Source organism: Dama dama, chromosome X (assembly GCF_033118175.1).
Source record: "Dama dama isolate Ldn47 chromosome X, ASM3311817v1, whole genome shotgun sequence".
In the NCBI taxonomy this organism is placed as follows: Eukaryota; Metazoa; Chordata; class Mammalia; order Artiodactyla; family Cervidae; genus Dama; species Dama dama.
This window is the reverse complement of record NC_083714.1, coordinates 99,317,155-99,330,280: the sequence shown is the minus strand read 5'-3', so window position 1 is coordinate 99,330,280 and position 13,126 is coordinate 99,317,155. Positions and strand designations below refer to the sequence as shown.

The window sequence follows — 13,126 nt, the reverse complement described above, 5'->3', positions numbered from 1 at the left end:
GAGGGATGGGATGGGGAGGGAGATAGGAGGCGGGTTCAGGATGGGGAACACAGGTACACCCATGGCAGATTCAAGTCAATGTATGGCAAAACCAATACAATGTTGTAAAGTAAAATAAATAAATAATTATAAATAATAATAATAATAAAAAGAAGAGGTGGCAAGAATACACAGAAGAACTATACAAAAAAGATCTTCATGACACACATAACCATGATGGTGTGATCACTCACCTAGAGCCAGACACCCTGAAATGCGAAGTCAAGTGGGCCTTAGGAAGCATCACTACGAACAAAGCTAGTGGAGGTGATGGGATTCCAGTTGAGCTATTTCAAATCCTGAAAGATGATGCTGTGAAAGTGCTGCACTCAATATGCCAGCAAATTTGGGAAACTCAGCAGTGGCCACGGGACTGGAAAAGGTCAGTTTTCATTCCAATCCCAAAGAAAGGCAATGCCAAACAATGCTCAAACTACCGCACAATTGTACTCATCTCACACACTAGTAAAGTAATGCTCCAAATTCTCCACGCCAGGCTTCAGCAATATGTGAACTGTGAACTTCCAGATGTTCAAGCTGGTTTTAGAAAAGGCAGAGGAATCAGAGATCAAATTGCCAACATCCACTGGATCATCGAAAAAGCAAGAGAATTCCAGAAAAAAAACATCTACTTCTGCTTTGTTACTATGCCAAAGCCTTTGACTGTGTGGATCACAATAAACTGTGGGTAATTCGTCAAAAGATGGGAATACAAGACCACCTTACCTGCCTCCTGAGAAATCTGCATGCAGGTCAGGAAGCAACAGTTAGAACTGTACATGGAAGAACAGACTGGTTCCAAATGGGGAAAGGAGTACGTCAAGGCTATATATTGTCACCTTGCTTATTGAACTTATATGCAGAGTACAGAATGCGAAATGCTGGGCTGGATGAAGCACAAGCTGGAATCAAGATTGCTGGGAGAAATATCAATAACCTTAGATATGCAGATGACACCACCCTTATGGCAGAAAGTGAAGAAGAACTAAAGAGCCTCTTGATGAAAGTGAAAGAGGAGGGTGAAAAAGTTGGCTTAAAACTCAACTTTAAAAAAACTAAGATCAGGGCATCTGATCCCATCACTTCATGGCAAATAGATGGGGAAACAATGGAAACAGTGACAGACTTTATTTACTTGGGCTCCAAAATCACTGCATATGGTGACTGCAGCCATGAAATTAAAAGACACTTGCTCCTTGGAAGGAAAGCTATGACCAACCTAGACAGCATGTTAAAAAGCAGACATTACTTTGCTGACAAAGGTCTGGTTTTTCCAGCAGTCATGTATGGATGTGAGTTGGACCATAAAGAAAACTGAGCGCCTAAGAATTGATGCTTTTAAACTGGTGTTGGAAGACTCTTGAGTGTCACTTGGACTCCAAGGAGATTCAATCAGTCAATCCTAAAGGAAATCAGTCCTGAATATTCATTGGAAGGACTGATGCTGAAGCTGAAATTCCAATACTTTGGCCTCTTGGTGCAAAGAGCTGACTCATTGGAAAAGACCAATGCTGGGAATGATTGAAGGCTGGAGGAGAAGGGGATGACAGAGGACAAGATGGTTGGATGGCATCACCGACTTGATGCACATGAGTTTGAGCAAGCTCTGTGAGCTGGTGATAGACAGGGAAACCTGATATGCTGCAGTCTAATGGGGTTGCAAAGAGTCGGACATGATTGAGTGACTGAACTTAACTGAAAGAAACACACATTAATTTTAAGAGCAATACCTTTTTCACTTATTAGTGGGGCAAATGTCCATGTTTCCTAGCAGTCTGCTGGCAAGACTGTGGTGTCATTGGCTGATGGAAGAGCAAAATGGCCACCCTGGTACCTCCTTGGACCTGCCATACTTGCTCCTACCTCAGGGACTCTGCACTGGCTGCTTCCTCTACTTGAAACTTGACTTGCTCCTTCTAGTCAATCAAGGACCCAGCTCCTTTTCCTTTCCTCAGTGAGGTCTCCCTGATTGCCCGCCACCCCCTGCCACCAACCCCAGCATTATTCTCATTTTCCTCATAGTGCTCATCTTTATCTGTTTTCCTCTCTTCAGCTCAATCAGAGATTAGCAATTTTTTCCTGAAAAGGGCCAGAATAGCTTAGGCTTTGTGAGCCCTATGGTCTCCCTTGCAACTCCTCATCTCTGCTGTTGTAACACTAAAGAGCCATCATCAATGTGTAAATGAACAAGTGTGACTGTTTTGTTTGTTTGTTTGTTTGTTTGTTTTGGTGGCCTGTACAAGGAGTGTGACAGTTTCAATGAAGCTTTATTTGCAGACACTGAGGTTTGAATTTCATGTTAATTTTCAACAGTCACAAATTCTTCTTTTGATTTTTTTTCCAATCACTTAGAAATGTGTAAACCATTCTTAGCTTGGGGGACAAACAAAAAGGCACTGAACTGAATTTGGCCAGCAGGTCATATTTTGCCTAGCACATTTCTTGTGCTAGGACATCAACTTCAGGGATTATTGTCTGCTTGATCAGCTGCTATATCCCCAGCACCTAGAACAGTGCCTGGTTGCCAGTAGCCTCTGGGAGATGTTTCCTGAGTGAGCCAGTGAAGGGATCTATGTGAGTTTTGTAGCCAGCTACTGAAGGGCAGAGAAGTGGGTGAACAGATAAGAGCTAGTACAGTCCTCCTGTCCATTTACCCGTTTGAACCTGGGGAGGCTCCCCTAAGAGGTCCCAGAAAGAAATGAAATACTGATGCCAGAGTTGCAATTTAGCATCTTTATTCTTCCCCTTTAGCTCGACAGTGACCCTGAAAAACAGCTTCTACAAGGAGGAAGCAGAAAAGACTGGACTGGGCAGGGGTTCCCCAAGGACTTAGCCTCCTCCTCATCCTCCTGTAGGGTTGGGGTTGGGGTTAGAGTCATGATCTGAGCTTGGCATCCCCTGAGGAAGAAGGGAGTGGACCACTCTTCAGCCAGTGACCATATTGATGGGAACTGGGAGAGCAGTCCATCTCCCTCCACGTGCACGGGTGGATGCACACTGGGGCCCAGGTGAAGCAGGGCTTGGTCAGTGTCCAGATACATGGCTCTGGCCTGTGGCCCAGTTGGCAAACATGAAACCTAGGCTGATCGCCATGAAGAGGACCCCCAAGACACCAAAACACAGAGCCTGTGGGTGAGAGGGAGAAAAGATGGGGCTGGGTGTGTACCTACCCAAGCTCCCCCATCCCCTCCAGCGAATGCCGCATTCATTCCTGATCCTCCTTTTCTGCTCTCTCTCCTTCTTTTAAACCAACCCCTTCCTGTGACTCCTCCTTCCGTCTTCCTAGAATTCTTCAGGGAGTACTCTCCCCCATCTTTCTTGAAAATGTTCCAACCTTCTCCTAACAGTGCTCCTTCCATCTGTCTGAATAATGCTTCCTCCACATCAGCCCCTTCTTGAGTGCTTGCTGTCTTCTCAAACCCTTCTTGTGCTCTGTCTGCTCAGCCTCTTCCTATGACAATCTCCTTCATTCTTCTAGACCATCTGCCCTCTCTCCTCCAAGCCCCCTCTTGAAAATGTTCCCTCAACCCTTAGCTATCCTTGAATGTTCCCTCCTCAGAATGCTCCCTCTTTCCCCAACCCTCCCCTGGAATGCTCACCTGGATCTTGGGCCAAGAGTAGAGGGGCTCCACCTCAGAGGGCACAATGCGGAGGTAGAAGATGCTGGGAAGGATGAAAATGAGGCTGGGGGCTGAGGTAGACCCTGAAGGACAAGCAGGAAGGAAAGAAGCAATGTAAGATTGGGATACAAGGCCCACATTAGGTGGGGTCTGGGACTAGGGCTGGGGATACAGACCAATAACCCCAAAGATATCCCGGATGGTTGGCACACAAATGACGAGGACATTGACCAAGACAAGCAGGATCAGTGCTATGGCCACATGGCGTGGCCAGCTGAAGGCCTTGCTTGGATAAAGTAGCTGCTGCAGAGCCCGGCGGATCTGTGACCAGACTACAGTAGGATGAGGGTCAGGGTTCAAGCACTGCCTCCCCTTCTATGTATTTATCTGTCTCTAACACCACCCATAGTCTGAGACCCCTGATTTCTCCTCCATCTGACTCTACCTCCTCTCTGTCTGACCATCCATCTGTGCCTCTACCTTCCAAATGAGCATCCTGCATCCCTTCTGCTTGACAGTCCATGACCATTCTGGATGATCATCCATCTATGCCTCCACTCACTGTCTGAAATCTTGTCCTCCTCTGTCCAACTATGTCTGCCTCCTCCTTCCTGACCACCCACATGTCCTTCCACCCTGAGGTCCCTGCCCCTCTCTCCTCATCTGATGACTTCCATCTCCCTCCTCTGTCTGCTCAGCCAACCTCTCCATCAGGGAGCCTTGTCCCTCCTACACCTCACTACTTCTGTCTCCATCCTTTATCTGTCCATCCCTATCCATCTACCTATGTCTCTGCCCTCTGTCTATTCCTGCCTCTCCTGTCTAGTCAGACATCTGTGCCTCCTCCCTCGAAATGACCAATCCTGTTCTTCTGATTCTTTATATTCTGCCATCGATGTGCCCCTTGTGTCTGACCATCTATTTTATGGACCTCTCTGTCCATCTGACAACTCTATTTTCCCTGTCTGTCCATCCCAGCCTCTTCTATCCATCCATCTATCCACTCCTACCTCCACCCTCCATCCAAACATTCCTGCCTACACCCTCTACCCATCCATCCATGCCCCTCCACCCTGTAGGCCCACCCTCACCCCCAACATACAGGGAACAGCACGACTGGCACCGTGAGAGTCACAGCAAGCAGCACCGCTAGACGTACACAGAGGATGAGCAGGTCATGCTGGCTATACATGTGTAGCATCTCCGCCTCCACGCTGCCTGGGACATGGGACACAGGAGATGGGATGTGATTGGAGCACCAGGACCAGTGTCCCAGAAACATATATGTGTGCACTTACATACACACGCACACACAGACAGTGACAGAATCTCCATGCAGGGTGTGTATAGTCCCTTTGGAAACCAGTGGGTCTGAAAGCATGCAAGGAAAGTGCTGAGGCTCCTGCCTAGTAATCTACCCAGACCCCACCCTAGCTCTCTACCCAACCCTGGCCCCAGCCCCACTCACTGTAGAAGGTGAGGTATCCAAAGGTCGCCGTGAGCCCATACATGCAGAACATGGCCCCAATGGACACATTGGCCACAGCCTGCATTCTGCGCTTGGAGGGCCTGAGGTATAGAGGTCATAGAACTGTCATGTCCAGACCATGGGCTTGGTCCAGGCCCCTCCGAACCAGCCCTCACCCTCTAGAGTCTTCCCAGAGCTGATGTTCAGCTAGTACACACTGGGATGCCCATCTCTGCCTCCCCTGTATTAGCCATGCCTCCTTTCTCTATCCATCCCTCTCACCCCATATGACCAACTCTGCATATCTCTCTGCCCATCTCTGTCTCTATTTTTCATTTGACTGTCACAGCCTCTCCCTCCATTCTGATTATCCACACAGTCCCCCCGATTGATCATTCACACATTCCTCCCATCATCACATCATCCCTGCCCTTCCTTCACACATCCATATCCCTCTCCATCTGACCTTCCCCATCTCCCCATACCATCCACATATGCCACCCCTTCATCTGATCTCAGCCTCTCCATTTGCCCATTCACACCTGTATTGGATGTTAAAAGGGTAGAATACTTAAGCCCCAATCAGTAAACAGTCATTGAGTTGCGTCTCCCAAGGCCTCCCGGCCACCTCAAATCCCTCCCTTGGCACAATCTGGCCACAATCGAGCTGTATAGTACCAGGAATATGATAGACATTATGACTATCACCCCACCTGCTGCCCTATCACCCATGCCCACTTGCCTGCCCACTCACCGGCAGAGTTCTGTATAGATGGGCAGCACTTCAGGGTGGCAGACAAAGGCAAAAGCCATAATGGGCACTGTGTAGAACATCTGGGGGAATGGTCCAAGTACAAAGATTAGAGTCTAAGGGTTCCATCTTCTCCTCCCCACTCCCGCAGCCCCACCATTGCCTTCCACATCAGACACATGGAAGCTCCCGATGTCCAATACCTGGCTCCACTCTGAGCAGAGTGCAGTGTGGGACAAAACCAGAGGACTTGCGCACAGTGCAAGGCATAGACATATGCCAGCACACCAACCTGTGAGTCAGCTGTGAACATCTGGGCCTCACAGCTTGTGTTAAGCCCCTGGATGGGAAGGCTTGGGGAGCTCCTGCTGTCCACTGCTGTTTCATTGTGACCTACAGTGCAGCCAAGCTGGAACTTCTTATAGATGACCTGGAGGAGGGAGGGTGGGGAAGTGAGGTTATGGGGAAGGCTATGTCCCAATGCCCCAAAACTTTTGCATGTCCTTCTCCCTCAGACTCACCGAAATGAGGAAAAACAGCATACAGGTCAGAGAGAGACCACTGGTATACCCCAGGTAGCCTGCAAGGGGCAATATACAGAGTCTCAGAAATCAAGGGAACCCCCCCCCGCCCGAGCAAATATCAATCCCTAGTCTGATCTTCAATTCAAGGCCCCCCTCACCCCAATTTTGCCACACTTTGCACAAACTTCTACCTGGACCAGCCCCCCAACACTTGACAAACTCCTATTCATCTGTTAAAACCCACATGAAACAAGCTCTCCCCTGGTATTCCACAGCCCTTAAAAATTGAGATTCTTTTAATCTGGCTCCCCTTCTCTAATTCCATCATCCAAATGACCAAGGCAGGAAGCCGCTTACCCAAGTGTCTCATGAGGGCCAGTGGCAGGATGATTAAAACACTGACAATGATGATAAGAAGGTTTCCCTTCAAGAACCAGTCCCTAAGGAGACAGGCAAACATAGTGACTAACTGCCTACCAAAGAAAACTGTCAAGCAGACACTCATAGAATACAGCCAGACAGGTTTCTGCACACAGTCAAGAGAGATGAGCTGACCCCTCCAGGTGGTTACAGAGACAAATGGCACAACAGGAATGACAGAAACAGTCAGACAGATTATCAGACTATCAGCCACACACTGTCAGAGGGATATAGCTGGGAACACACACATAGCTGGACAAACTGTGTCATCAGACCTCAAGTGGACATACAGTCAGATGGGCAAACAACAGCCCACAACAGCCAGATTCACATTGTCCAACACAAGGTACCAGACACAGAGTGAGTCATGACCCTGGTATGTCTAACAGGTAGAACAACAGTCTGATGATCTCTTGATGGTCTGCAGAGTCGACAAAAAGTCAGAAACACATATGTGTGATTGTTTGAACAACTCAAGGTTTGTTGAGCACTTGAAAGTAGTTGAGCTGATTTGGCCACAGAGTCAAAGATGGAAATTGAGACAGAATTAGCCAGCTGGCCATGCTGTTGGAACCAAGCTCAAAGAAAGAGAGGGATCTATACAGATATTGGAGGGAGGTGTCCAGGCAGGATAGTCTGTTAATACAGAATTGGCTGAACAATTGTTCATTTCTTCAAAGAATTTTATTAAATAGTGCTTACTGTGTTCCAGGCATTCACATATTCTCTTCCTACTAGACACACAGTTACAAACCAACAAAGCACCACTGGTCATATATGCAGTGGGAGCTAATTATAACAATTAGACACATCTAGTCACATAGACTGTCAGCTATCTGAATGGCTTCAGGATCAAACGAAAGATCTAAGAGGATACACAGAATCAGCTATCATATATAAACAACTGAAAAGATTCAGCCAACAGACGGATGCAGAATTAAACACACAATTGGCTGGATATATACTCAGAACAGGCAAACATACATGGTTGGAACCATAATACAGAAAACATATACAGTCACAGTTGAGGCTCACACACAAACAGCCAGAAAGAATATGCCAGAACAATGGTAACCAAGTTAAACACAGAGAGTTAAACACAAATCATTTATACATTGGAGTAGGAAACAGCAACCCACTCCAGTATTCTTGCTTGGAAAATTCCACGAACAGAGGAGCCCTAATCGGCTACAGTCCACGAGGTCACAAAGAGTCCAAAATGACTGAGTGACTGAGCACACACGCACGTGTATACATAGCTGGCGCCACGGTACACTGCACAAACACGTGCACATACTCTGCTGGAGTCAGTGACCATACACTTATACCTAGACAAATTCAGCCAAGCCTAATGGACCCAGAATCAAACAGAATCCACCGGATAGAGAAAGTCAGAGTAAGCAAATGTCAAACACACATGATTGGAGTCACAGTATATAGGACACAGCTGTAGTCAGCTAGCATACAGATGGCCAGAGAATCTGCCAGTACAAGAGTCACAGAATCAAACCCATGGAAAAAATTTAGGTCTACTGGATAGGTGTAGCCACAGGGTCAACATGAGAGTACACTGGACACATGGAGTCAGCCAGAACAGTCACAAAAATCAACATGTGGTGTTACTGGACTCCACTAGCCAGAGCAACAGTCACACATACGGCTAGCATCACAGTACACAGGGATCGCAGTCTGCCCAAACTGGCCTGCCCAACAGCCTCAAAAATAGAAGACCTGGGAGTCAGCTGGACATAGAGTTGAAGCTAGCAGCTGGACCCCACAGGCAGAATCAGTGGCCTGTGGGTCAGAGCCAAGGGGTGTTGCACACTCACCCCTCAGGGTCCACGTCCAGGAAAGTGGCGATAACCAGGGGAAGTTCGGATTTGATGATGAACAGGTAACTGGACATGGCTGGTGCAGGTGGGGGCAGGTGTAAGCAGAAGCATTCCCCTCATCTCCCTCCCACCCCAGCCTGGGGAAGCCCACCTCAGCCCACCCTCTTCCCCCAAGCTGACCCCAACGTCTCAGAGTCCTCACCCCCAACATTGTGCAGACAGATGACCGCCGCCACCACTACTTTCCCCGCAGGTCCCAGCGCCCTCTGTCCCAGCTGTTCATAGGCTCGGATGCCTGGAGGGGAGGGGACCAGACAGGGACAGGTTGTGGGTCCAGGAGGCCAAGCCAGGGGTGGGAGAGCCTCCCAGAGCCAGAGCCTGGGAGCTAGGGAGCTGGGGCTTGGGCTAATTGGGTCTCATTGCTCGAAGCTGGAGGTGAGGGTTAGGCAGTTAGGACTGGGCTTGGGACTGGAGTCTGGCAGGTAGGATCTGTGGCCAGGGAGAAAGTTGGGGGCCAGATGTGGGTAGTGGGGGTCTTGGGGGTCCTACCATGGCTTCATTCCACTGAAGCCATGGTAGGAATGAAGTCTGAGATCAGGGGCTGTGGCAGCTTGGGAGCTGGGGGGCCAGGGTCTTGGGTTGTGGGGCTGGCTTCCTTGCTAAGTAAGCTGGAGACTGAGGGTGGAGTGGAATGGTCTGGGAGTAGGCAGGGTCTGAGCAACAGGCTTTGATGGTCAGACTGAGGGCTGAGGATTGGTCCTTGGGAATCTGGGAACCCAGATAAGGTATGAGACCCAGGGTACAGTCTGGGGTCTGGAGTCCAGAGAGTTGAGTGTGGTGTCTGGGGTTCTGGATCCAAGTTCTGAGGGGCCGGTCTTGGGTCTGGAGGCCAAGGTCTAGGTGAGCTCTGGGTCTCACCTACAACACCAGCACAGGTCAGCAGGAGATGGATGGAGTACGAAGACAGAAGAGCGATGCACAGCAACAAAGCCCTATGGTAGATGGCACTGCTCGGACTTGGCCTCCAAGCCTCCCAGCTGGCCCCACAACACCCAGCCCCCACTCCAGACTGCCTAGGACTCACAGAAAGAGGAGGATCCCCGTGTGGGCCATGGCATAGGCCAGCCCCAGGATGCCGCTGCCCATGATGGCGTTGCTGAGGTTGAACACTGACATTCCAAACGATGTCTTCCCCTCGAACTGCTGGTAAGGGACAAGGCCCAGGGAACATGGGGAGGGGGACCAGGTAAGGAGACTAGGGACGGAGACCAGTGCTGGGGCCTTGGGAAAGGCTAGGGAAGAAGTGATGGGGGCAGGGAGAAACCCAGGAAGGGCCATCAGAAGAAGGAAAAGAATTTGAAGATGGGAAGAAGCTGGGAAAGGGAGAGCGGGGAAGGGAGATTCTAGAGGGGAGCAGCTGGAAGTAGAGAGGAACAGGGGAGGGTGGGGCAGAGATCAGAGGCTAAACAGCCAAAGGGAAGAGCCGGGGAAGAGGGACCAGTAGGGGAGGAGCTAAGTTGGGCAAGATACAACTGGGATGGGTCCTGTGGGGTCACTCACATCCATGAACTGGGCCGGTTTCCTCCCAGGAGAAGGACTACGGCTGGGCAGGAAGCCCTCATGCTCCTGCCTGCAGGTAGAATAGGCAGAGAAATTGAGGAGGTGATGAGAAGGTAATTCCGACCCCTGACCTTGACCCCTTGGGCTCCCGACTCACTCCACAGCACTCCCAGGGAGGGCTCTGTTCATCTTTGGATCCTGCAGTTCCATCCTGTGGGCAGAGAAATGGGTCGGGGGGTCAGTTATGGAGCAGGGCAGCTTACAAAGTGGGGTGACCTAGATGAAGGGGACTGGGGCTCTGATGGCGATGGACAGATACAGAAACAGAGACACAGATGAGGCGAGGGGAACGGGGACAGAGGGATGAGAGAGACAGGAAGGAAAGTGGAGAGGATTGGAGACAAGAGGGAGAGGCTGAGGGAAAAAGAGATGGGAGAGACAGAAGGGAATCAGAGAGGGAGAGACGCCAACACCTTACTCATTGAGACATGGAGAAAAAAGAAGGCAACCAGAGATAAAGGGGTAGGGACAGAGACAGAATGAGAGATACCGACCCCTCAGCAGACGAGATGGCCATCTGGAGTGGGGACAGCCTCTCCTCTCAGACCCCAGACTCACTCTCTCTTGCTCTCGGTTTCTCTCCTTCCCCGGTCCCCCGAGCACCTCCCCCTTCCCTCCACCCTCACCGTGTGGTTAGGCCTCTTACTCCTTACAGGGACACGTGTCAACCCGACTGCCCCACCCCTCCTAACGCCCCCTACCCCCCTCCTCCCCGCCTGGGCCGCCAGCCTGAGCAAGAGCTGATGCAACCTGTTGAAGGGGCTGGGGATGGGATGAGGGGCAGGCTCGGCGACCCCAGTCCTGCTGGGGACAGGACACGGCAAACTGCTCTCTGCCACAACTCTGAATATTCTCGCTAGAGGCCAAAGGCAATTCTCCAAACTGAACCCCCTTCCAGGGATAGAAGTGACCCGGGGACTCCCATTTAATTCCCTTCCTAGGGACTAGAGAGGTATTCTCCAGGACCGTTGTCAAGTCTTATACACCCTTATTTTAGTAGAAGTCACTTTAGAGACACTTCCAGGCTTGAGATTGTTTCTGAACTTGGGGTGTCTCAGGAACCTCGCCTGAGCCCTAATTTCCCCTCGTGAGGAGAAGTGGTCCCTCAGACAGTCATCAAAAGCCCACTCCCAGTGCCTGATGTGTTTCCTGGGGTGGGGTGTCTCTGCAATCCCCATGCAAACCTGGAGTCCCCCTCTTCTGGATGGGGTGTCTCTAAAGAACCCCCCCAGCCCTGAACTCACTTCCTGGGAATGCCGTATCTCAGAAAACCCCATTCAAGGTCCCCATCATCACTAAAACTGCCTCCAGGAAACCCCCTACCCAAGCCCTGAATCCCCTCAGTGGGTCAGGGAAGGCTCTCAAGGAGCCCCATCATCAAGCGTGAGTACTCTTTCAAGACTCCCACTCACTCCTGGATTCATTTCCTGGGATCTGGGTACCAAAAGGACTCCCCCTCCCATTTAATTCCTCACTAGGACTAAAAAAATCTCCAGGGAACCCCTGAGCCCCCTCCCGGGACCCCTGTTCGTGCCTTGGCATCTCAGGAGCCCCCTCGATGGCCAGCACCCCCTGCTCACCTCCCTGCTCCTCTCAGCTGTTGAAGCGGCAACTCAGAACTGGGGCTCTGGGACCCCGTCACGGGGCGGCAGGGCTCCCACTCAGCCAGACCCTGCCTTCGCCTGCCCTCTGACCAATCAACACTTCGGGTTTTGTCAGTGGCTAATCAGCACTGCCGGTGCTCCATCTGCCCCGCGGTTTTTTTTTTTTTTTTTTTTCCTCCCCTGTAAAGTTTTAACTTTTATTCAGTTTCCCTCTTCTGGTTCTGAGTGGGGGAAACAGAGGGGTTGCCTCCTTTCATCTGAACCCACGTTGAAGGAAACAGGTTTCCTGGGCAGGCGGTGGAGATGGACTGAAAGATCAAGGGAACAGACACACATCTAGAAAGGAAAAGACAGACAGAGGGAACTGACTCAGGTCAGACACACGGCAGAATGGGATGGATGGCAGGAGAGAGACAGAGATAGGAAGAGAAATGATCTCAAATAGAGACAAGCAGGCAGAAGAAATAGCACAAGGACAGAAAACAAGAAGGGGTAGAAAGACATGGGGAGTGTGAGAGAGTGATAGACAGGCAGCTGAGCAGTAAGAGGAGAAAGACTCAGAAACAGTGGACAGGGAGAGGCTCATGCAAGCTCCTGGATAAATGCAGATGGACAGGTGGACACAGCCAGGCACATCCACAAACAGAGATTTGGAACAGACACACTGGCCCAAAGGGACAGAGCAAGTGGCTGAGGCTGAGAGACACATAGGGGGGCAGGTGGCAACAGGGCAGAGAAAGTCAGATTCAGGCAGAAGAGCAGACAGATCTGAGGACAGCAGTGGGACAGGTGCAGAGAGAGACACAGCCAGGCCACCATAAGCTGACCTCAGACAGATAATCCAATGGAGAAAGGACCCTAGATCTTGGGGGTCCCCAGAGGGAGGCAGGGAGGGCATTTGTAGTTGGGTGGAGAGTGTGGATACACGCTGTCCGTAAATTAGGCACGCTCTGAATTCCTGGACCTCAGCCTAGGCATTGGGTGGAGCCTGTCCACGCCCTAACTGAGGAGTCCCACTGTCTGTCTATCTGTCTCTCTTAAATAGGGGTCTGTGTGTTGACTCCATTCGGGCATGCGACAGGCATGTCTGTTTCAGGCGAAGCATGTGTCTCCTGCAGGAAATCAGGCAGGTGGACATGGGGTCCAGGCCCCACTTGACTGGGCTGCTTTAGGCCCAAGTGGACAAGAAGCCTCTGTCCCGGCCCCTCCACCTACCTGCCTGCCCCCCACAGGGAGCAAAGAATTCCC

The 13,126-nt window shown here is 50.6% G+C and overlaps 1 protein-coding gene across 4 annotated transcripts; it reads right to left on the bottom strand.

Moving 5' to 3' along the window:
• Window positions 1-2,787: 2,787 nt before the first annotated feature.
• SLC38A5 (solute carrier family 38 member 5) lies at window positions 2,788-11,944 on the bottom strand. 4 transcript variants are annotated; one of them, XM_061137426.1, is made up of 16 exons: window positions 11,855-11,944; window positions 10,372-10,425; window positions 10,215-10,284; window positions 9,739-9,857; window positions 9,573-9,646; window positions 8,857-8,949; window positions 8,652-8,730; window positions 6,760-6,842; window positions 6,400-6,458; window positions 6,171-6,308; window positions 5,882-5,961; window positions 5,128-5,228; window positions 4,762-4,877; window positions 3,836-3,980; window positions 3,639-3,742; window positions 2,788-3,165 (listed from the first exon to the last, which is right to left on the bottom strand). In XM_061137426.1, the coding sequence occupies exons 2-16, from the start codon at window positions 10,422-10,424 to the stop codon at window positions 3,064-3,066; spliced, it is 1,416 nt and encodes a 471-aa protein (XP_060993409.1). In that variant the 5' UTR covers window position 10,425; window positions 11,855-11,944; the 3' UTR covers window positions 2,788-3,063. The 4 variants fall into 4 exon arrangements, with proteins under 4 accessions (XP_060993409.1, XP_060993410.1, XP_060993411.1 ...); XM_061137427.1 differs by having other exon boundaries at window positions 9,739-9,854; XM_061137428.1 differs by lacking the exon at window positions 3,836-3,980.
• Window positions 11,945-13,126: the final 1,182 nt, after the last annotated feature.